Raw genomic sequence first — 22,134 nt, 5'->3', positions numbered from 1 at the left:
GAATAACACAAACCCAATTGCTGCGAACGGCGACGAATCGACATTTCACGGTCTTCAGCAACACTCTCAGAAACAGACGCAATATTCTCTTCTGTACGCACTGTACGCATTCGTGTGGTTGGTTTAATGTCCAATAAAGTAAACTGCGTGCGAAACTTGGTCACAATCGCATTAATTGTTTGCTCACTTGGTCGATTATGTAGACCATAAATCGGACGTAAAGCGCGAAACACATTTCGAACCGAACACTGATTTTGGTAATAAAATTCAATGATTTGCAAGCGTTGCTCGTTAGTCTATTCATGATGAAATGTCAAAGCATACTGAGCATCTTTCTCTTTGACACCATGTCTGAAATCCCGCGTGATCTGTCAAATACTAATGCATGAAAATCCTAACCTCAAAAAAATCACCCTTTACATATGAATTTTACGGGCAATGAGAATGTGATGCCTTCTCTAAATAAAATCAAAGAAAGATTTTAGAATAATCCATCCGTCCGGATTTTGTCTACATTAACATTTGAAATTCAAAATGGAAGTACCCAAATAGTCATTAAAAAATGTCAAGTAAATTAAATTGCATCATAAATTAAAAACAATACCATTTTGTATTTATTTTAATTGTTCACTTAATTTCCACAGCAACAGGGGTCTATTAATGCAGGCAGCTACGAATTCTTACTGTACAGATGTTCTTGTGAGGTTTAAAGTACCTCCTATATAACAGTTCAACCGTATATTCGATCTTCTTGGAACGCTCGTCACCATGAGCCCATCATTGACCGTACGGTGAAGTACTGATATTACCTGTTCAGCCGTACTACGTGAATGTTGGCTAACCATGCTCTGTCTCTCAACGTCATTGCGATGTTCATTGTTCCAGAACTCAAACACATATCTTTCTAACTCCCATCTTTGCTTATAGTCTCTGATGTACCCGTGACATGATGGTTAGTGCGTTGGACTTTCATACCAGACTTGGATTAGATTCCTTCCTGTGACATATAAATTTTGTTCAATTTTATGCCACTTGCGAAGAATTAACAAATCCTCCAACTTTAATTGTTGCCATGAAAAGAGCTTGGAATGACTCGCAATGGTGGAGAGTTATAAGTCACTAGGCTGTTGCGCTATCTTATTTATGTATTTAGCATCTGGTGTGTACAAGGTGTAAAAAAACTTTTGAGAGCATATAACCAAAATCAACTCCAAAGAAAATTCAAAACAAAAATGTTTTTTTCTCCAGTTTTCAGAAATCAGTTGACCAACAAAAAAAAAAAACATTGAAATTCAAAAAATTTAAAACATTCCTCGAAACGCGCTTTAAATTAAGAATTAAATGCAATTTTTGTACTCAATATTAAAAATATAAACTTAACTTTGAATGGTATTCCAATTAAATTAATTGTTAAAAACTTTGGATATTTTTATTGCAAAAAAACAAATTCGTCGTGAATGTAGAAAAAAGTATTTGTCAAAAACAACTAAAGACCTAACTAGTATGTTTGTGTATGTATGAATTTACTAATCAACCTTATGTTCAATGTCGTAGAACAGAGTTGCACCATTTCTTTTTTTCAAATATTTGTAATGTTCGTTAAATTCAAAGGCAATCCCTTAAGTAAGGAACTTTAAACTATAAAATACAGAATCCTTAAAATTACATCAAAGTTTCTAAATGAACAATTTAAATGAACCATCATTCTCTTAACTACCATCTCCGAACAATATCGAGCCCCCATTTGTCAATATCATAAAATTTCGTCCTTTAACTGTGTCAATTATTAACACAATCAATACTCACCATACACTATTCCTAACAATCATAGAAAATATCAACAATATAACTCTGAGAATATAATAAAATCTAACAAAATACATATAGCTCACCATCAAAATCACCCTTAAATATGTACGTATAAATTTCTAATTGCAGGTCCATCAAATGGCCTCACAGTGCCCCTTTCGCCATTTCTCGCCGGCCTAACATTATTTGCAGCTCTTCTATTTGCCATCGCATGCATAATCCTAGCAGCTCTCTATCGGAGATACTCAAACAAGTAAGTCAATATACTAAATAAATACATATATACATTTACCCCCATAGAAACTCACCCCTATATCCTATAGGTCCATATATATATGTACATAATAGTCCTATAACAAAAATAAAAAATATATATACTACAGCCACAAATCCACTTTATTGTGGTAATAGCTTTTATTGCGTAAATAAATTTCCCCATCCTTAACGTTGGCCGTCGTCGTCGTCGTTGGCGTTGTCGTTGTCCCAATTATATATGTAGGTTGGTAAGCAGCACTTCATATCCAAGGACACTGTTTCATCCAAAAGCATCCAACCAACCAATGACGACCAAAATTGCAAATAGTAACAAAAATAACAAAACACAATATAAAGAAAAAAAATTAAAATAAAAACAAAAATGGTGGGAAGAATCGACAAAACCATTCACCCGATCAGGTATCAATTTCATCTGAATAGCCCATCAATTTGCTCCTTGTTGACCCTCTCTCGATCGTTCCTCGCCCTGAATCCTGAATATTGTCCGTTGTCTATAGGAGCTCCTATACTCTGTATACAAACAAACACTGATGGTTACGAGAGATTTAATTAAATGACATTGGAGCGGAGTGCAAAATGTTTGGATTCAACGAGCAAATGGCTATGGCAATGTCGTTCCCAAGTCCAAAACCAAGGCTGTAAAACACTGTTCCCAATTTATGGGTCTAGTTTTTGAAGCCCTCCTAAATTACATGCTCCCATCTATAGCCCCATATATATATAGTAAAACCTCCTCCCATTCCCCCAACACAGTTACGAGCTTATACAAATAGCTTCTGATATTTAGTATAAATTTCAGCATCATTCCCTTCTTACTATATCTATATGCATAGAAGGTTATATAATGCTTGTCGTTTGCTTTTTCAATAATAGAAACAGTGAAGCCAATTTGAAATCTGCCAAACATACCCAGCTGTCGATAATGCCATCTGATTGTCAGCTAGATCCACTTCAAGCGAACCATCACCATCATCATCATCATAATCAACATCAACAGCAGCAGCAGCAGCAGCACAATCATCAGCATCATTTGAGCGGTGCTGGCAGCCTTACAACAACAACAACAATGGCCAATATGCCATTAGGTAGTACCACAACGAATCCGCATGATGGCCATCATCAACAGAGTCCACAAATGATGGGTGACCCACCCGAAGGTGATGACACAGATCCAGATGTTATTCCAAATCAATATGGTGAGTTTGCAAAAAAATAATAAAAAATAGCAAACATATTTTTATTCATATTCGCCATTACCATCAACCCCCCTCGTAAAATGGGGTGCTGTTGCTGGGGCACTTAGACCACGAGTAGAGTGGGTACGTTTAGGTAGTTGGGTGTGGGAAAGCGTATAGAATTACCGCAGTTGACTTCGATATTCCGAAACTAACCCAGTGACCGAACCAACATAAACGAGCTCCCAACATAATAAACACATGCGTCTGCTTTGAATGTCCCCCACAATGAGCTTAGAGTGTCATATTATAATTTTGTGTCATAAGTTTGACACATATAATGAGCTATAGGGATTGTAGAGAAACGAAAAAATGCTAAAAGGATTGACGCTAGGGGAATATAAATGTGGAAGGTACTTAATGATTTGTTTGGACTTATAGTGAATTAGAGTGGAGTCATTTTTTATGAAGTCACGTAAAATGAACATCATATTCAACATAGGTATATGTTGTTACCCTGTCAAATGTCAAAATGATTGATGGCACTTAGGCTTAAGTAAATATTTCGATTGATTCTTGTTTGATTTCCGCATGTATGGACAATAATTTACACATTACAATAATTTACACATTACTTAAGTACTTCGATTTTTCGTAGAATACAAAATTCTTAGGTTTATTTCAAAATGTTTTTCACATTCATCTTTCAAAAATGTTAAAATTCTAACAACAGTCTAAAAATGAAGTGTCAAAAATTGTTGAAACGTCGGAATAGAAAAAAAAGCTTTTTAAATGATGGTTTAGGTGGATACGTAAGTAAGTTTAACCGATGTATCCGGGAATTTAAGAATTCCCAACCAGTCAATATTGTCTCGAGCCCAGCTTGGTATAGAGATTCGTATTTAAGCCATACTATAAGAATGAGGAATGTTACGATTTTAAAATCAATGTAATTTACAACGACACGTCATTTCAAACCCTTCTCAAGTTGTCGCAAGCATCGATGATTTTGATGTCATTTTTCGTTCACTTTTTGACACATTTTGGGCGGTATCTCAGCCATAACTTGACTAATGTTGGTTTTAAGTGCTTAAGAGTTAGAGGTTTATCAGCATAAATACGGCCTTGCGCTCAGCCAGACAAAAAAAAATCCAGCGATGTCAAATCGAGGTGGCAAGTTGATATCACCACAACGAGAAATTACGCGGCAAGGAAATGTCTCTTACAATAATGCACTATCCCCTCGAGCTGTGTGGCATCGTCTTGCTGAAACCACATATTCTCCAAAACTGTATTCTTCAAACGTCGTTATCATATGACCATAACACTCCAAACTTGAGGGGACAGTCGTTCCATCGTCGTTTTCGAAGAAGTAAGGTATAATCACACCTCCGGACCAAAGAGCGCTCCAAACAATGACTTTTTGTAGCAAGGGCGTATCCAGACTTTTTAGACTAGTTTTTACTCACCGCTTAAAAATGTTCTTTAAGGTTTTGTAAAGGAGGCTTACCAAATTTAAATAACATAATGGGTATATTAACCTTAAATTTACACATTTCAAGAGATAAAGTGACAACTATAGTTATTAAATTGTTTTGGAACACTGTTGTCCATCAAGGTTTAGTCTAACTATTTATTTTGGACGATTCCCTACGATAGCATTCCAACCGTTTTCTAAACGTGCCATATTTAAGAGCAAAACACTATGGCCTTTTTGTTGTTATATTCTTATTTTATTGACATTAGAAAAAACGCAACGAAAATTCAAAAACCTAGAAAATGACTTGTTTACGTGTTTTTTTCGAATTAAATTTTCGATAGTCTATTATTGCTATCATTTTCAGTATGCTTACTCGTAGATTGGAACTGATAGTAGAAAATATTTTGTTCTAAAAAGGAGTCAACAAAACTTAAAAATTGTAGAGAGAAAAATGTTTGGTTCTTGAGTTTAAGAAAATAGGTGCATTTAAGTACAAAAGTTGTCTAAAAATTAAGGTAAACATATAAATTGAGAAGAAACTTTTGTGTGTGTTTCACAAAAGTTACAAGTTTCAAAATCTCTTTTTTCTTCAGTTCTCAAGATATTAATAGCTTTTATACTAACAGATATGAAACGTTCATTGTGTTTTGAACTAGCCATTATTTTAACGGAAATGTCAATTATGCTGTTTTTGGGATATTTATACTCTTGAAATTCGTTTTTAAATCTCAGTTTTAGAACATCTAAAGCAAATTCTCTTCAAAAAGTAGACTTCTTTAATTTTAGTTTTTGTATTTATATATTAAAGTGGTAAGTTCCAAGAGTGACAGATGTCAAAAGTGATACAAGTCAAAAGTGACACAAGTGAAAAGTGATTGTATTAGGAGGATATTTTAATAGTAATCTGATCTTAGAGACCTCACTCACTGATGATTTGAAGGCTCTAAATTTTTACCCAGTGAATACATCTACTCTCACACACTTTACAAGAAAATCAAGTACCCTGCTTGATGTATTTTTCGTAAGCCACTTCAATAAAGTTTCTCACTTTGACTAACTATCTGCGTCTTGTTTCTCACATCATGATCCGCTTTTGAGTGTGAACCTTTAGTTTCTTGTAATAGTTATAGATTTAGGGGCTTCAACAATAAAAATTACACGACTTAATGTCAATTGATTGGTCTCTAATTTCTCGAATGTTATCTGTTGATGACCAACTTGCATTTATTCAGGAAAATTTAAATTTCCTTTTTAATGTTCACGTCACAATTAAAACAAAAATCTTGAGGTGCAAGGACTCTCCTTGGTTTACCAATAATATAAAAATACTAATCAATCAACGCCAAACGCTTTATATAACAATGGAACGTTGTAGACTTGAAGTGTTTCGGAGAGCTTATAGCGACTTGTGAAACAAAGTTGTGCTTAAATTCAGGGAATCAACAAAATGTTATTATTCTTCTCGACTAAATCCTTCACTGGCTTTGGAAAAATCTTAGGGATTTAGGTGTTGGTAAACATAAAAATAATTCAAATAATACTATTAACTGTGATGAATTGAATGCAAAATTTACATCTATCTCATCTTTTCAACATCATGATAACTCCATCACTTAAGATTTAGAAACTGACAACCTATCCTGTTTAGGCCTTAGCTTTTCCAATGTGAATGAAGAAGATGATCTTAAATTTTGCTTATCTATAAAATATAATTTAGTGGGTTTTGATGAAATTCATCCAGTGTTTCTAAAAGCGACGCTTCGATATACCTTAAAACCTCTTACTTATCTTTTCAATGATATTTTACTGACTGGAGTTTTTCCCGCAATTTGGAAAAAAGCAAAAATCGTTCCCATATTTTTTATCGAAAGTTCGTGAGAAAATTTTAAACACGCAGATAAGACAATACTTGGATGAAAATGAAATGTTATGCCCAAATCAATCCGGGTTTTGCCCAGGTCATAGCTGCACAACAGCTCTCATAAATGTAGTTGAAGAAATTAGAGAGAGTCTTGATAAGAACCATGTGACTTTCCTCATTCTTTTACATTTCTCAAAAGCATTTGACACCGTTGGCCACCCTATTTTATGCCCCAAACTACGAGATAAATTTCAGTTCGTTACATCATCAGTGAAACTAGTTTTTTCATATTCATCTTCAAGCTATCAAGCAGTCGTTGCTAATAATCAAACGTCTTCCTTCCTTCCGCATAGTGGATGTGTCCCCCAAGGATCAATTTTGGGACCTCTTCTATTTACCTTGTATATAAATGAACTGCCGTCTCTAGGATTCAACTCATCGTTTCATATGTATGCTGACGACGACGTTCAACTTCGATATAGCTGTTCTCTAGGTTTATTTGAAAATGGAGGTTATGAGATAATTGAAAACCTAAATAAGGTCCTACACTGGTCTCAATCTAATGGGCTCTGTTTAAACCCAACCAAATCAAAATGTCTTATTATTTCCAGAAACCCATTAGAAACGACATATTTTCCTCCAATACTGCTGAACAATATTCCAGTTCAGTTTGTTGAATCTGCGAAAAACCTAGGAGTAGCATTTAACAGAAACCTTACCTGGGCAAACCTCATAAATAACGCAATTGGAAATTGACCTCAATTCATTCTGAAGAAGTGGTACGTTTAAATCAGATACAAAGTTAAAAAGACAACTAGAGAGCCACTAGAATGCATATGAAAGTAATTTACCCTAATATAAAAAATAAGTTGTAAAATATTATTTGTTTCAACGTTCAATCCTTTTTATGACTTCTTTCTGTTCCGAAAAGTTTCTTTAAACATTTGTATTTTAAGCACCAGATTCAAAACGTCTTTCGAGCATCATATTTCTAAAACAAGAAAATGCACTAAGGAACATTATTTTAATTTGAATTTTAGGAGATGCTTTGGTATCTATATGTAATTATTTAATATGTGTTGAAAAATTAATTTGATACCTAAAATTAAAGTCTTATCGACGACCATAGACTATTGTAAATATTTAGTATGAGAATATTTTTTAAATTTTCTACTGAGATGATTTGATAAGTTGCAAAAAAAAAATTCAAAAAATATAGAAAACATAATACGATAAATTTTAATATGACTGAACTAACTAAAGGTACGTTTTCAACCAATTAATGTTCAATAAATAAGTTCTTACCTGAAACAGTTCACAAAGAAGGACAAACTAACCTCGGTAAACATCGCATACACAAATTTTAATTGTAACTAGCACACGGTTTTAGAATGAATTAATACATTTTTGAAGATAAACAATTGTTTCTAGTTTTTCACGGATTTTTTAATTTAGAAAAAGAGTTACACAAAAAAACATTATCAACTTTCAAAATTCAGGAAGTTTCGCCTGGAGAGGCTTAGACAATTTGTTTTTGTAAAAAACATTAGAAAGTTGTTATTATAAATGTTTTCCTTATTTTCTTTAAAAAAAATACTCAAACAAAACATTTTTGCAAATCTTTCGCACTTTTTCTGCTGTTATGTTCATGATTTGAAATATTTAACGGAATTGAACCCAAACAAATTTTATCATCGAATCGATTGCTTTTTTTCATTGTGTGACATAATTTCCCACATATCTGGCTTATTTGAAAGAAGAGACAATTTTCTGAAGTTTTTTCAAAAATATTCTTGCATAATTTCCGTATTGAATAACATTTTTTGTGCGTTTTAATTATTTGGCGCTTATCATAACAAATTTAAAGAAAACTAGAATTTTGGAATTTGGTTGAAGTAAAAGCTTAACAGAGTTGTTTAAAAAATGAAAAACAAAGAAAATAGTTCTTAAAACTGCAGCAATTTCCAAAATCAGACCTAACATTTCATTTATTCTGATTTCCTAGAAAACCAATTAAAATTTTGACGAAATTGTCAGGAACTACATGTAAATGAATATATCGTTCCCTATGCCGGAATCATAAATGTCCTAATAAAGTGCATTTTATAAAACCGTTACGAGAATAATATCTTTTAAGAGCTTCAACAAACAAATTTGAAATAATTTATCAAAGTTTGTATACCAATGTGAAAAAAATCAAACCAACGCAGAATCGCAATAATTCCACCGAGTCCATACTTTTGCTAATATATTCTTCAAAACTCTATTGAATGTCACCTTTAAGTAAAAACGCGTTCTCTAAATTACATAGACATGCAATGTCTATTTGCAATGTCTCTGTTTCCATTTCGCGGAAGCAACTTCATTTCAATGAAATTTTCTGATATCCATAGTTTTTAAGAGTAGGACGAAAACGTATTAATTCATGTAAAATCCAAATTAAATTTCGTACTATTTTACTTCTCGGAACTGCTTAAACGCTCTAGGTTAGATTTTCAAAGCTTTTTCTACGAAAAAATGTGGATAAAGTAGATCTTACATTTAAACCACTTACCTACATTATACAGGTAGGTACTGCCACGTGTTTCGTAACTTTTTAAATGCAAAATTACACCCAACTAAAATGGGTTTTGTTCTCAATATTTTGTTTTACCTAAAGATAAAGAGATACAAAAGTAAGGGATTGAATACTATGTTTATGTTTGCTATTTGAGTGAAACATAGTCCTTAATTGAAGAAAAAAGATTTCGGTTTCAAAAATTGATTATTTAAAAAAAGAAATAAGTTTATAAATTAAATAAGAAAATATATAATGTTATGTTTCATTTTAAATAGCTCGATATTTGGGCAGTTATAACTTTAAAAGCTGTCATTAAAAAAATTTACTATAAATGCTTAAACATAGTGGCAAACATTTTTTAGTATAGAAACTTATGGGTAAATTTGAGTTAATGTTTAAAGTGAGTTAGATTCATAACCTTGTCTGTCGCTAAAGTGCAACTGATAATATTAATGTAGCCTGTAGTGTTAACGAAAACATAGGTTTCTGGATCAATCATAAATCATTGGAATTAAGCTTTCCATCAAATGACATTTCACGGTTTTTCATTAAACAATAGCCCATTTAATAAACAATGACAATTGCGACAGGTGATTGGGGCCATTTTGTTAATTTACAACTTGAAAATTGTCAAAATCTGTTCCATTTATAATTTGTTCATTTTGTAGAATTTTATGAAAATACTCGACAATTTTCATCTTTTTTTTTTTCAAAAAAAAAAATTGGTATTTCAACAATTGTTCGGAATTTTCCGACAAATTTTGACCATTCTTTTATGAAATGCATAAACAAATTATTACTTACATGTTTGTCAGCATTTAATTGAATTGAAAATTGCGACAGAAAACTCAGTTACGGTCAAGAGTAAGACCTTAAATAATAAACGATATTATTTCAAGTGAAAGCGTTGAGGTTTTTTAGTTGGATATCCTTGTAATATGTCGCCGCCACCTTTGTAATTTTAAACAAAGAATTAAAAATAATGATTTCGTATCAATTAATGGCATCTCTTTGAGACCTTTTTAATAACCTTTATACACCATGTCACAAAAGTCTACATACGATTTCAAATTGTATTGTTTTTTATTAAAAAAGTAGTCAACATAAGATTTTTTCATTAAAATATTTCACATTTCTTTTAAATAACAAAATAAATAAAAAATAACAAAAAGTTCTTCAAAACTGGAAGTCTGAAATAGAAAAAGGTTATACGAGTCTGTTTTTGGTATTCACAAAAGTCTACATACGGTGTTACTTGGTAATGAATTTGTAGCTATCAGTAACGTGTTGGGCCACCATTTGCTTTTATCACCTCTCCTAATCGTGATGGCATAGAAAGAACTAGTTTTTGGGTAAGTTCGGGTGAAATGTTGGCCCATTCTTCAGCTAAAACACTTTTGAGCATTGGAATCGATGTTACGGTCCTTTCGCTAAGCTTCTGCTTGAAGTGGGCCCATCGATGCTCAATAGCATTAAGGTCAGGCGATTGTGGGGGATGTTCAAGTTTTGATCGAACGTTGTAAAGCAGCCACTCTTTGACGAGAAACGAGTTATGCTTGGGGTCTTTGTCTTGCATAAATATATAATTGGACTCAAGGTCCAATTTCTGTGTGCTCCTGACTAAATTTGTCTTTAAAATGTTAAGATATTTATGCCGATCCATTATCCCGTCTATGAAGTGCAACTCCCCAACTCCTTTCGCCGCCATGCATCCCCATACCATAACAGATCCCCCTCCATGTTTAACAGTTGGAGAAATGTTTTTCAAGGAGAGCGCTGTATTTGGCTTTCGCCATACTTTGGACCTTCCATCTCGTCCAAAAACATTAAATTTACATTCGTCAGTGAATATCACTCATTCCCAGAATGTTGGATCAGTAACGTGTTTTTTTCATACTTCTTGGCGTACTCCAATCGTTTAATTCTGTTTTTGGAACTTATCAATGGCTTTTTTCTTGCTACTCGTGAGCTCAAACCAGACCTTTTTAGTACACGACGAACAGTTTCGGGATGAACTGTTATACTTTCAAGTGATTGCAGTTCAGCCGCAAGTTTTTTGGCACTCTGTTTTGGATTCTCCACAACTTTTCGCACAACTTTCCTCATCGTCCGATCATCCAACTTCCTCGGCCGTCCACTTCTTGGCCTACTATCGTAGTTACCCGTTTCGTTATAGTTTTTTATGATGGTTTGAACTGAGGCCTTAGATAAATCCAAGCTTTTCCCAATTTTCGACATTGACATTCCTTCATTTTTAAGTTTTATAACGATTTTTCGCACTTCGGATGAGATTTCTTTTCTGCCAGACATTTTATGTTTTTATAATACTTCCAAAATAAAAATAAACTAAATGCACGATACGTTACTCAAACACGACAACACGAGTAATCATGCAAATATTTACCTTCATTCGCGGTAACGGTATTTTCGGCCAATTTCATGATCGTATGTAGACTTTTGTGACATTTCTTTTTCGTCTCTTTTCAGTTATTTTAGATTTTATTGCGGTGTGTAAGAAAATGTTACTATTTTATGTTGTTTACAAATATTAGAATACTTTATAATGCATAAAGTGCATACAAAAAGAAAGCTTTCTCTTATTTCAACAAAATGATTAAGAAATTTCGCATCGTATGTAGACTTTTGTGACATGGTGTATTCTAGCTTAAAGTTCCACTAAATTTTTCTTATATAATGTCTTTTCGTTTTCAACAAACAACTTATTTAAAAAAAAAATATGTATTTTAAAGTTCTCGATTTATATTTTGTTTAATGCATTTCTATTTTTAAAAAGAGGCTCTGATGCGAACCACACTACTAACTTCCCATCCCATCCTTCAATTTGTCATGCTTAAAAGTTTGTAGGTTTTCGTTTTGGGTTAATAAAGTTGTTTGCTAAATTTTTAAATTACCAACAATATTTTTCATATAGAGAAATACTTTAGTTTGAAAATATAGTTTTGTTGAATTGATTTTTAGTCAAAAACAAATTTCTACCAATTTTAGAAGCATTTCTTAAATTTTTATAAATTGATATCTTATGAATAAAATTAATTTGAGAGATTATAAAAAACTACTGATAATCAAAAACAATATTTTCTGTGAAAGAAAAAATTTGACGACAATATTTTTAATTTTTGAAAAGTTATTTGAATCGAAAGTAAATTTTTACAAAGTTTTAGTATTGTTTTTTTGTTAGGTTTTTAATTTTTGTAAGAAACTGTCAATTAGATTTGTCCATTTTTTTTAAAAAGATGAAAGTAGTGTAGGGCCAGTATCTCAAAGTTTTGAAAAGATATTTGTGTCAAAAATAAATTTGTACCAACTTTTTTAAATTGTCTTTTAAGTTTTTATTTTTTGTAAAAAAAACTGTCAATTCGATTTTTCTCAAAATATTACCGAATGTTAAAAACAATATTTGTTATAAGATAAAAGAGTTGGAAGCCATAATTTCAAGTTTTTGAGAAGATATTTAAGCCGATATTCAATTTTTACCAACTTTGAGTAATGTTTGTTTTCAGGTATTAATTTTTTATAAAAAAAACTGTCAATTTAATTTTTCTCAAAAATTTACCACATGTTAAAAACGTTATTTTTCGTTGCAAAAAATTGTTTTTGACATGACATACTTTTTTATTAGTAAGATTTTCGAGTTGACAATTTTTTTTTTTTTGAGTTTTTTTGATTTATTAAAAAAAACTGTTAATTGGATATGTTCCAAAAATAAATAGGTTTGGTATCGCAATACAATTTATAATATGGAATTTAATTCAAGTCTTTAGGATTATTGATTCGTGAGTTATTTATTGTTAGCCAAAATGTTCACCTTTTTTTAAACCGCTATAGTAAAAAAGCACCCACGCAATTTTCTTGAGAGTCGTTTGTCCATCTTTCTGCGTTATTACCTATATAACTGTACTGGTTCTTGAGGTATAGACGACGAAAAAAACGTGGCGAACGTACGGCTGTACGACCGTGCAGACATACAGAAGTACGGATGTACAAAAATCTAAAAATCGACTCTTAGGACCTTGAAACGTCGAGAAAAGTCGAAATTTTCAATTCGACTGATCAGACCCATTACAATAACTTCCTATGTATTCATAATAAAACATTACTTTGCAAAGTGTGACATTTTAAAATGAAAAGGTGATGGCATTTTGTCACTTCTAACATCCAACAAATCGGTCGAGACACAACATATTTAGTTCCATATGTCATGGTTTTTTTGAAAAAATCACATTTCAAGATTATGCAATAAAACTGTTTCGACAATGTGTCAGTGTAATATGACAATGACAAGGTTGTCATCACAAATCTGTCATTATAGTTTTCTGACAAATTTGACACCTGTCAATATATCATAAAATACACATTTGTTAGACAATGTAGACAAATTTGTAAAATTATCAACTTTCAATTTTTATGAAATAGGGCCGAGGTTAAATCATTTAAAGTTATTATTTGACTCAAGAGCTCGGACAGGCCCATCAACATCAACGTTTTGTCTTATTTGATTAGTCATTGAAGTTCATCAATATAAATTGAATGATGGTGGTACCCCTGGCATGATGGTTAGTGCGTTAGACTGTCATGATAGAGGTCTTGGGTTCGATCCCTGCCTATGCCATCTAAAGTCTTTTCACGGGTACTGCCCCTTGCGAGGAATTGTCAAATTCTCCAAGAGTAATTCTTGTCATGAAAAGTGCTTTCTCAAATTTTCCGTTCGGATTCGGCATATAAACTTTAGGTCCTCTCCATTACTGACAACATTACTTGCACACAGGAATGGTTGAGAGTTGTAAGTCACTAGACCCTAGTTCTCGACGGACTGTTGCACCACCCAATTTATTTATTTGTATCATCAATGATGAGACTCATTATTAAGGTTAGAAAGTAGATAGGTCGCATTTGGGGTTCGAGAAATGAATGAACGTTTGTTCAAAATCCTATTCATCCTATTCATCTTCAACGTGTCACTATTTAGAGTGGTTTGTTGTTGTTTTTAGCCGAAAATTAAGCCGATGCAACTATTGCTAAATGGTTTGTTCTATAGAAATATGATTTATAATTTTCTTTGGCAGAAATGAGAAAATGAACTTTTGACAGCAATGAAACAATCGCCATTAAAAAAAAAAATGTGTAATGACATTCCCTGTAAAAAGTTTTATCGGATGATTCCAATTGGCTACAGAGATCTTGTGATTTAAAACATTCAGAATTCGTTTTTTGGGACATCGTGAAAGATAAAGTCCATAGAAAAGTGTCTACAATCAATTACAGACCTTAAATAGAGAATTAGCGAAGTTGCCATAAACAAATTTAAAATATTGGCCTCGAAAATTTCATGAAAAGAATATGTTTTTCAGCTGAAGTCATTTTCCATTTATTTTTAAACTCTGCAACAACTTTATTATGTTCATTTCTTAAACATTTCGTAATTTTTTCTTTTAGTTTTTTTATTTAATATAAAAATGAAACCTCCTATTGGAAAACTGAATTTAAAAAAAGCTGTAAGGTCTAACCCACAAAAAAAAGTTAGTGACCTCTGTGAAAAAAAAAAACAAAAGTCGATATTCAAATTAAAAACAGAAAAGAAAAAAGATTTGAGATAGATACTCTTAAAACCTAACATTGGTATCAAAAATTCAGACAAAAGTTGGGTTTCATCCTATAATAATTATCCTAGTTTAAGGAAATCGATTGAAAAATAATAAGAATAATGTATTTGAAATAAAGATCCAATATTTTAAAGTAATATTTTTATGACTTTTTTAATTTTTATATTTTTTTATTATCATTACAGAAAAACGTCCAATAAAATCAATGGCCACCACACCATTGTTCCGAAGTCCCTCGGTTAGACTGATACAAAGGGATTACTGCAATGACACAGACCGAGGGGGCACTGGAAGTGGTGATGGAGTAGTATCTAGTTTAGGTTCATTAGTTAGCACTGGTAATGAAGTGCTTCATTATACATTCAGACCTAGTAAACAAATTGTAAGTATATAAAAAATATACATATTTTTATTTTTCTATTTTATTTTAATTATCATAAAATTTAGATGCATATTTTTTGTTTTATTTTATATTGTTTTGAGTTTCACAAAGACACGTGCCATTTTACTTTCTAATTAATGCTGTTGTAAATCTTCCACTGAAATACCAACCCTCAAGAATTGTCTTAATAAGTTTGTGAGGAAAAAAGGCAAAATAAGGCAAAAACAAATATTTTTGATGAAATTAGTTTATCAAAGATTCCTTTATATTTCCAACTTGTCTTCATCATTTTGAATGAAAATGCGAAGACCCACAGTCACACAACTTCGTTTCTTCTTCGTTTTTTGATTTCTTTAAGGATCTCGTTGATGGAAGAAAACTAATTTCTTTCATTTCGTCCTTAAAGATTGAAACTGGACTAGACATAGCCTTTCTTTTCTATATTAATGAAGAACGGCGAAATAACAAAAGAATCACGTTTTGAAAAGTTCAGCTAGACACTGAGGGTATAGAAGTTTTTTTTTTAGTTAACCAACCAAGAACGATGGGCTCGACTTACTTGAGTCCTTTGGTGTGGGAGCGATATAAATTTCGATGGTATAGTGGCGAGGATGAGTATGAAGAAGTAAAAGAAAAGTCCTTGGCAACATACATACGAGTATAAGGATATGTTTTTCTTATTCTCCTCTTCACATTTGAACAACTACGAACGCCCGTCGTTGTACACTCCTTCTCATTTTTCTATTGTTACATTAAAAATGAAGAATACTATTTGTCTTCCTTTTTTGTGTACAGTCATAGTTGTAGTGTTTTTGTTGTTGTTGTTGTTATTGTTGTCCTGCTGTTACTTCGCTCTAGCCTTTTGGTTCTTTCAATTTATTTATGTATTGTTGTTGTTATGGTGGTGAAAGATGTTAGGGAAACCTCTTATTTTCTATAAGAGTTTTCTTTTGGTTTTCTTTTTTCATTGAATTTTTAATATGCCTACGGGTGGGTCATGGTCGGTAGGGTAGGTTTAGTCTCTGGAAGGTAATACTAAACTCTTGTCTCATTCAGTAACAGTGATGTTAGTTAGGGTAACTTTTTGTCCCTTCTGTGCGGTCGGTTAATACCTGGAAGCGGTTCTAAGTGAAATAAATGGATGAAAGACTAATGAATAGTTGAACTTGGGTTTATTTTTTGTTATAAGTTTTGGCTTCGTGTTCACCGCCACGCGGAGGCGCTCCTACGCCGGGCGCCATTCGGAGAGATGAACGGAGGTAAAATAATGAAAACAAATGTCACGTGTTAAGGAAAGTTGTTTTTTTTTTCTATTATATGTTTATTTTTTTCTTACTTAAGGCGGATGTATATGAAAGTCGTAGGTGTTCTGCTTTAAATGTTAGATATATCTAGGTTCATACATACATATACATATTTAAGGAGAAGCAAAATTGATTAAAAACCGAAATGAGATTGAAGTTAATTTTTTTCTTGAATGTTGTCCTTGGGAATATTGATTGAAAAAATAATGTTTTTTAGGTTGTGTTATTTTTGGCAGCATGACCTAATTATTTTTATATAAGAAAGACAATGTTAAAGATGGAGGTTAGAAGAAGATACTAAATTAAGAAAGATGCGTGTTTGCAACACAAAACATAGTATTTGACAGTTTGAGAGACAATAAACAGGGTGTGAAGTATACATGCCTATTTTTAATGGCAATATAATAAGAGTATGCTATCTCATTAATTTTTTAAAAAAGGTCCATTGAGAAGCTGTCTGTGCTGGCTTTGCAATAGCGCACTGTGGATCTTTAATTTTTCAAGACCTTCTTAACGATTTTGGGCTCTAACTCATGGATTTAGTGGATAATTTGTTTTAAGTACAACATTCGTCGTTTGCGATTCAATTCAAAAAGTGTATACAGTAGTCAAATCACAACCGCGAAGCAGTTAATTGGAAAAAAAATATGAGGAATTCCTCCTCGGGTTCTACGGTCGTTGTGAATGACATTCCATTTATTAGCTTCGCCTCGAATTCAACGTTTCCATTGCGTGGTGTGACTCCGACTGTTCTTGAGCGAAATAGTGGTTCAATGGGAATAATCTTTTTTCGCACTCGTTCTGTGTCAGGAGTCCTAAGAGATCTTAACACACATATACATAAAGCTGCTGGTTCGGATGGAATCCCCGTTTTTGTTCTGAAAAGTTGCTCTTCAAAAAAACTGCTTAAGCTTTCTCATCTATCCTACTCCTCAGGACTCGTTAACAGTGGATGGAAAAAAAAATATCCAGCCCATCACCAAAAAATTGAGAATCTTTCTTACTTTTTAATTACGCACCGCTTGGACTTGCAATCCTTCTTTCCAAGATCATAAAAACGCTGATTAATTATCAGCTGAACAAATATCTCGAAGATCGAAAGCTTTTTAATGACCGAAAGTACGGCTTTCACAACAATAGGTCCACTAGTGATCTAATGGTTTATCTCACTAAACAGTGAAACAAATCCTTACATCATTTTGGAGAAAGTAAGATTATTCTACTTGGTATTTTAAAAGCATTTGATAGATTCTGATTGTTACGCTGACGATAGTACTCTTAGCTACTAGACTTATATACGTCTAAAGCTTGAGTATAACTCTCATCTCTGGGCTGGTGCTCCTGCAACTTACTTAAGCACCTTGAATAGTATTGAACGTAGAACATTTAAATTGACAGGTGATAATATCATCATAAGTTCATTAACTTCACTTGAACATCGTCGTAAGGTTTCTTGTCTGACTCTTTTTACTGATGTAACAGAAAATAATTCCTTACGACGTCAACAACTAGCAATGAGCCAAAATTTGTAATCAAGGTCTTACACTTGCTGCCCCTTGCATTGTATATTCGCTTAGTTTTTGAAAATAACCAAAAGGATTTAGGCAAAGATTTACTCTCTCTTATTTGACGAAATGCTTAGAGTGAATTCATCTTTCTATGCTTCCAAGACATAACAACTTCACTTCTCTGTAAACCTTTGGTATTGGCTTTGGCCGTCTATACATTGGTTTTTTGAGTAATATAGAATCAATACACAATGCATATAGGATAAACCACAGCCACCACGATACTCTCACAAGGAGGCCATAACAACATATGTTCCTGAAATAAACCAGGGGGCTTTAACATATCCCGTGGTACCACATCATCAGTGTTATGATAATTTAGTCGTTGATATAGTGACATCTAGGAAAGATAACCTTAGAAGTGGTCACCCGACATCTTGTGCGATGCAATCTACAGAGCTTCATCTACAATGTACATCATTCCTAAAAATGATTTTTAATTCTACTTCAGAAATTTTAAACTTATATTAAATATCGATGAGACTTAGTCATTCGATTTGTATACTAATTGGGTTTGTATAATTTTTATTAGTAACCCCTGGCCCCAGGGGAAGGACGACAGTCCTGTGTTGACTATCCATCGTAAAATTTAATTTTAGGAAGGAAGTAAACCCTAGAATCTCGCGTTCGCTCACAAGTTGAGAATTTTCTCAGTGCTGTTCTAAGCTATGCTTCTTCAATAATTATGAATTGATCAGTATCATCCATCATCAAGATGCACTGATTTTTCTAACTTGCTTTTTGAGAGTCCCCCGTGGAGGTGCAAGTAAACACTTCTTCCTTCCAGATTGCAGACAAGCATATAGCATCCCTGCATTTACAGGGAAGTCAGTTTGACTACCTAATGAAATAGACAGCTGAATTCCTCCCCTTGAACAGTTCAACCGTATTACTCGCACTTCTAGGAATGTCATTGTCATCAGTATACCCTCGAGTCAAACTTCGGCCGTACTGTCTTATACAGAGATTCGTTCTTTAGCCGTACTACGCGAATGTGAAATGCCTTATCGCACTCTGTCTTTTCCAGCCATTCCAATATTCAGGAATTCAATACCATTTTGAGATAAGATACCTTTACCCTCAAAATCTTTGTATATAAATATTGTTCAATCTGCACATAAGTACAAACTACGAAGCGATATGTCTTCAATTACTAATCCAATTCTAACTTGTAATCGAAATACCCCAAAATCTTTGAGCTTATTTCTTAAATTATTGCCTAAATGTTGAGTTAAAAAAAAGAATGAATTTTATTGAGGGAGGTATAGTTGCAATATAAACAAAAAACAAAGACTAAAATGAACCCACTAGATGGCACACAATGTAATCCTTCTTGTAGGGTAAGGTTTAGCCAAGAAAATCAAAATAAAAGCAAAGACAAATTGGACTCATTGAAGGGATTATATTAATTTTCTACCAGATTGTATTAATAAAAAGTTAATTTTTAAAAATTCCAAAGTACTTAAAAAAAACTTCCAATGCATAAAAACCTTTTTAAAACAATTTACTTCAGTATAAAGATAAACTCTTTTGTTTAAATTTTCTAAAATATAGCAACAAGAATTAATCCCAGTTTTAAAGTCGTCTTTTAAGTATTCAATCTTATTTTTACATACAGCTTCTTCTAGTGGTAATTTTTAATTGAAATGAAATAGTTCAATCTGAGTTTCCTTACTTGTAGTTCTTGAGTCTTAGACTTTATAGCCCTGAAATACAAAAGCAAGTTCATGCGATTCAGCCGTGAATTCAATTCCTCTATAATACCAACACTCACAATATATTTTTTGTTGTTTGTTTTTCCTCATTACTTATTATAACTTTTTACTTTTATTATTGCTTTTTACTTTTAAGGTATTTGAATAAATAATTTTTGTTTTCTTTTAACCATTTTAGAGTTATGCAACGTTAACCACAAATAACAAAGGCATAATAACGTGTAGTCCACCATTAGTTGGACCAGCGGTACTACACCCTCAACAGCCCACCCCTCAACCTATGGAAGTTAGTCTACTTAGTCCGAATAATCAATCAGTTACGTCGTCACTAAGTGAATATCGGTTTCGACCGGAAGTCGTAACAACATCCAACCGAATACAGGAAAGTTGTATATAAAATCCCTCAACCTATATACACGCACACACAATAACCGTTAAACATTCACCACTCTTCACATAACAGTGAATGTTTAATCGTCAGCTGCTAGCCATATCCTTAAGGCACATATCTACCTAAACGTACTTATGACGTTGACGATAACGATGAAGAAGAAAAATGGCCCGAACAGCCATTTTGTATCAAAGACTTTAAAGAAAAATTTTAAACTGTTTTTTCTAGAATAATAAATTATTTATTTTTTATTTTCAAAACTATAAATGTATATTGTTTTTTTCTTTTTTCCTACAAAATTAAAATACAAACAAAAAAGAACAAAATTTATAAGTGGACATATTTAATTATTAAAAAAAAAACAAACAAACAAAACAAAATTTCGAATATGGATTTATTATTACAAAATTCTGTAAATAAACGTTGAATGCTTCTACCTATATTGTTTTTAAACTTCTAGCCAATAATTAGTAAATTGTATCTATGTGTGCATACTAAATTTTTCTATAAATAGGTAAAAATATTATTATTTAAATTTTTTATGTAACGAAATACATTTCTAAAGAAAATTCCTTAGTTAATAAAAATAAAAAAATAAAACACGGGACATGTATCCGTTTATATTAAAAAAAAAAAAAAAACAAAGCAACAACAAAAACTGTACATATCGAAATACATATTTATAGCAAACGTGAAATTCTTCCTTTTTGTAAAAATAAACAAATAATAATAAAAAAAAAAACAAAGCTAGTTTAGTGAATGAACATAATTACCTATAGTTAAAATTAAGTTAAAAAATATATATTTTAATTTTTGTTTTAACAAAAAAGCAAAAAAGAAAATTAACTCGAAAGAGTTTTTGTAGAAATATCCTTGAAAAACAATAATAGTGCTAAAGAAAAATGTGTAATTTATTTCTATGGAATAAAATATAAAAGTATTATATTATACGGTCTGAATCTGGTCTTTTCGTTTATATTATAATTTAAAGAAAGAAAAAATTTAAAAAATTTAACTAACGTAATATTTTATCTTATTTTATTTTATGTAAGAATCAACGCGAGGATGTATGACTTATGAGTGTATGGGTGAATGCATGAAATATTTATAATTTTTAAATAAATTTTAATTATTATTTGTTGAGAATGCGAACGACCTTAGTTGTATTTAAATTATGTATACAAACAAATATATATATATATGAAATATATGATGTACTTATGTATTAAAATTTATAATAAAAAAATGATATAAAATTGTTAAAAAATAGAAATAAAAATAAAATAAGAATTTTAAAATCTAAAATGAAAAATGATAATAAAAATTGTTTTTGTAAAAAAACTTATGTGCGTTTTAATAAATTTTACTTTGAATCACTGAAAAAAAAGCAAAAGGAAATTTATATTTGTACAGAAAATTCTTGTATCTCAAGAAATCATCAGCACTTTAGAGACGACAGGCCTACACTTGTTCTTGAAATCGTATGTCGCTTCCATAATCAAGGTGCCTGCAATCCTGCATGGCTGAGGTTTCAATATGGGGATCTGGAACATTTATCCTTTCTATTGATGTATCCGTCTTTGATGGTGAGCAGTTTCTGGAGTTTAAGTTTTGCTGTTATTTGACAATATTAGGTCATCAATTACAACAAAATAATTTCAAAAAGTACACAATCGATAATTGAAGACGAAGAAGTTGAGATGTAAGATACCTACAATAAACCAGTTTAGAAAAACACACTGATAATTGCATTGTTTTAAAAAAGTTCCGAAATCTAAGCAACAATACTATCAATTAGATAAAATATATTTAAAATTAATTATTTATTTTCAAGATATTTAATTTTGTTGTAGAGTTTTTTATTTTACTTCCTGTTACCGCCCAACTTAGGAAATCAAAATGTCACATAGAAATATTCAAACACCTAAAATACGAATGGGTTAGTTGGAAAATTGTTGACGGGTAGTGGGATCCTTTAGTGTGGTGATATTG

The 22,134-nt window shown here is 31.9% G+C and overlaps 1 protein-coding gene across 1 annotated transcript in view; it reads left to right on the top strand.

Moving 5' to 3' along the window:
- LOC129938540 (proline-rich transmembrane protein 1-like) overlaps positions 1-20,890 on the top strand; it is a 25,621-nt gene extending 4,731 nt beyond the window's left edge. Inside the window, exons 2-5 of the mRNA XM_056046169.1 lie at positions 1,939-2,062; positions 2,959-3,281; positions 14,968-15,164; positions 19,930-20,890. Coding sequence (XP_055902144.1) covers positions 1,939-2,062; positions 2,959-3,281; positions 14,968-15,164; positions 19,930-20,148 — 863 coding nt within the window. The 3' untranslated portion in view covers positions 20,149-20,890. The remainder of the gene's footprint in view (positions 1-1,938; positions 2,063-2,958; positions 3,282-14,967; positions 15,165-19,929) is intronic.
- The last annotated feature ends 1,244 nt before the right edge of the window (positions 20,891-22,134 follow it).

This window comes from Eupeodes corollae, chromosome 1, assembly GCF_945859685.1.
Source record: "Eupeodes corollae chromosome 1, idEupCoro1.1, whole genome shotgun sequence".
NCBI classification, from domain to species: Eukaryota; Metazoa; Arthropoda; class Insecta; order Diptera; family Syrphidae; genus Eupeodes; species Eupeodes corollae.
This window is presented reverse-complemented; position numbering and strand designations above follow the sequence as displayed.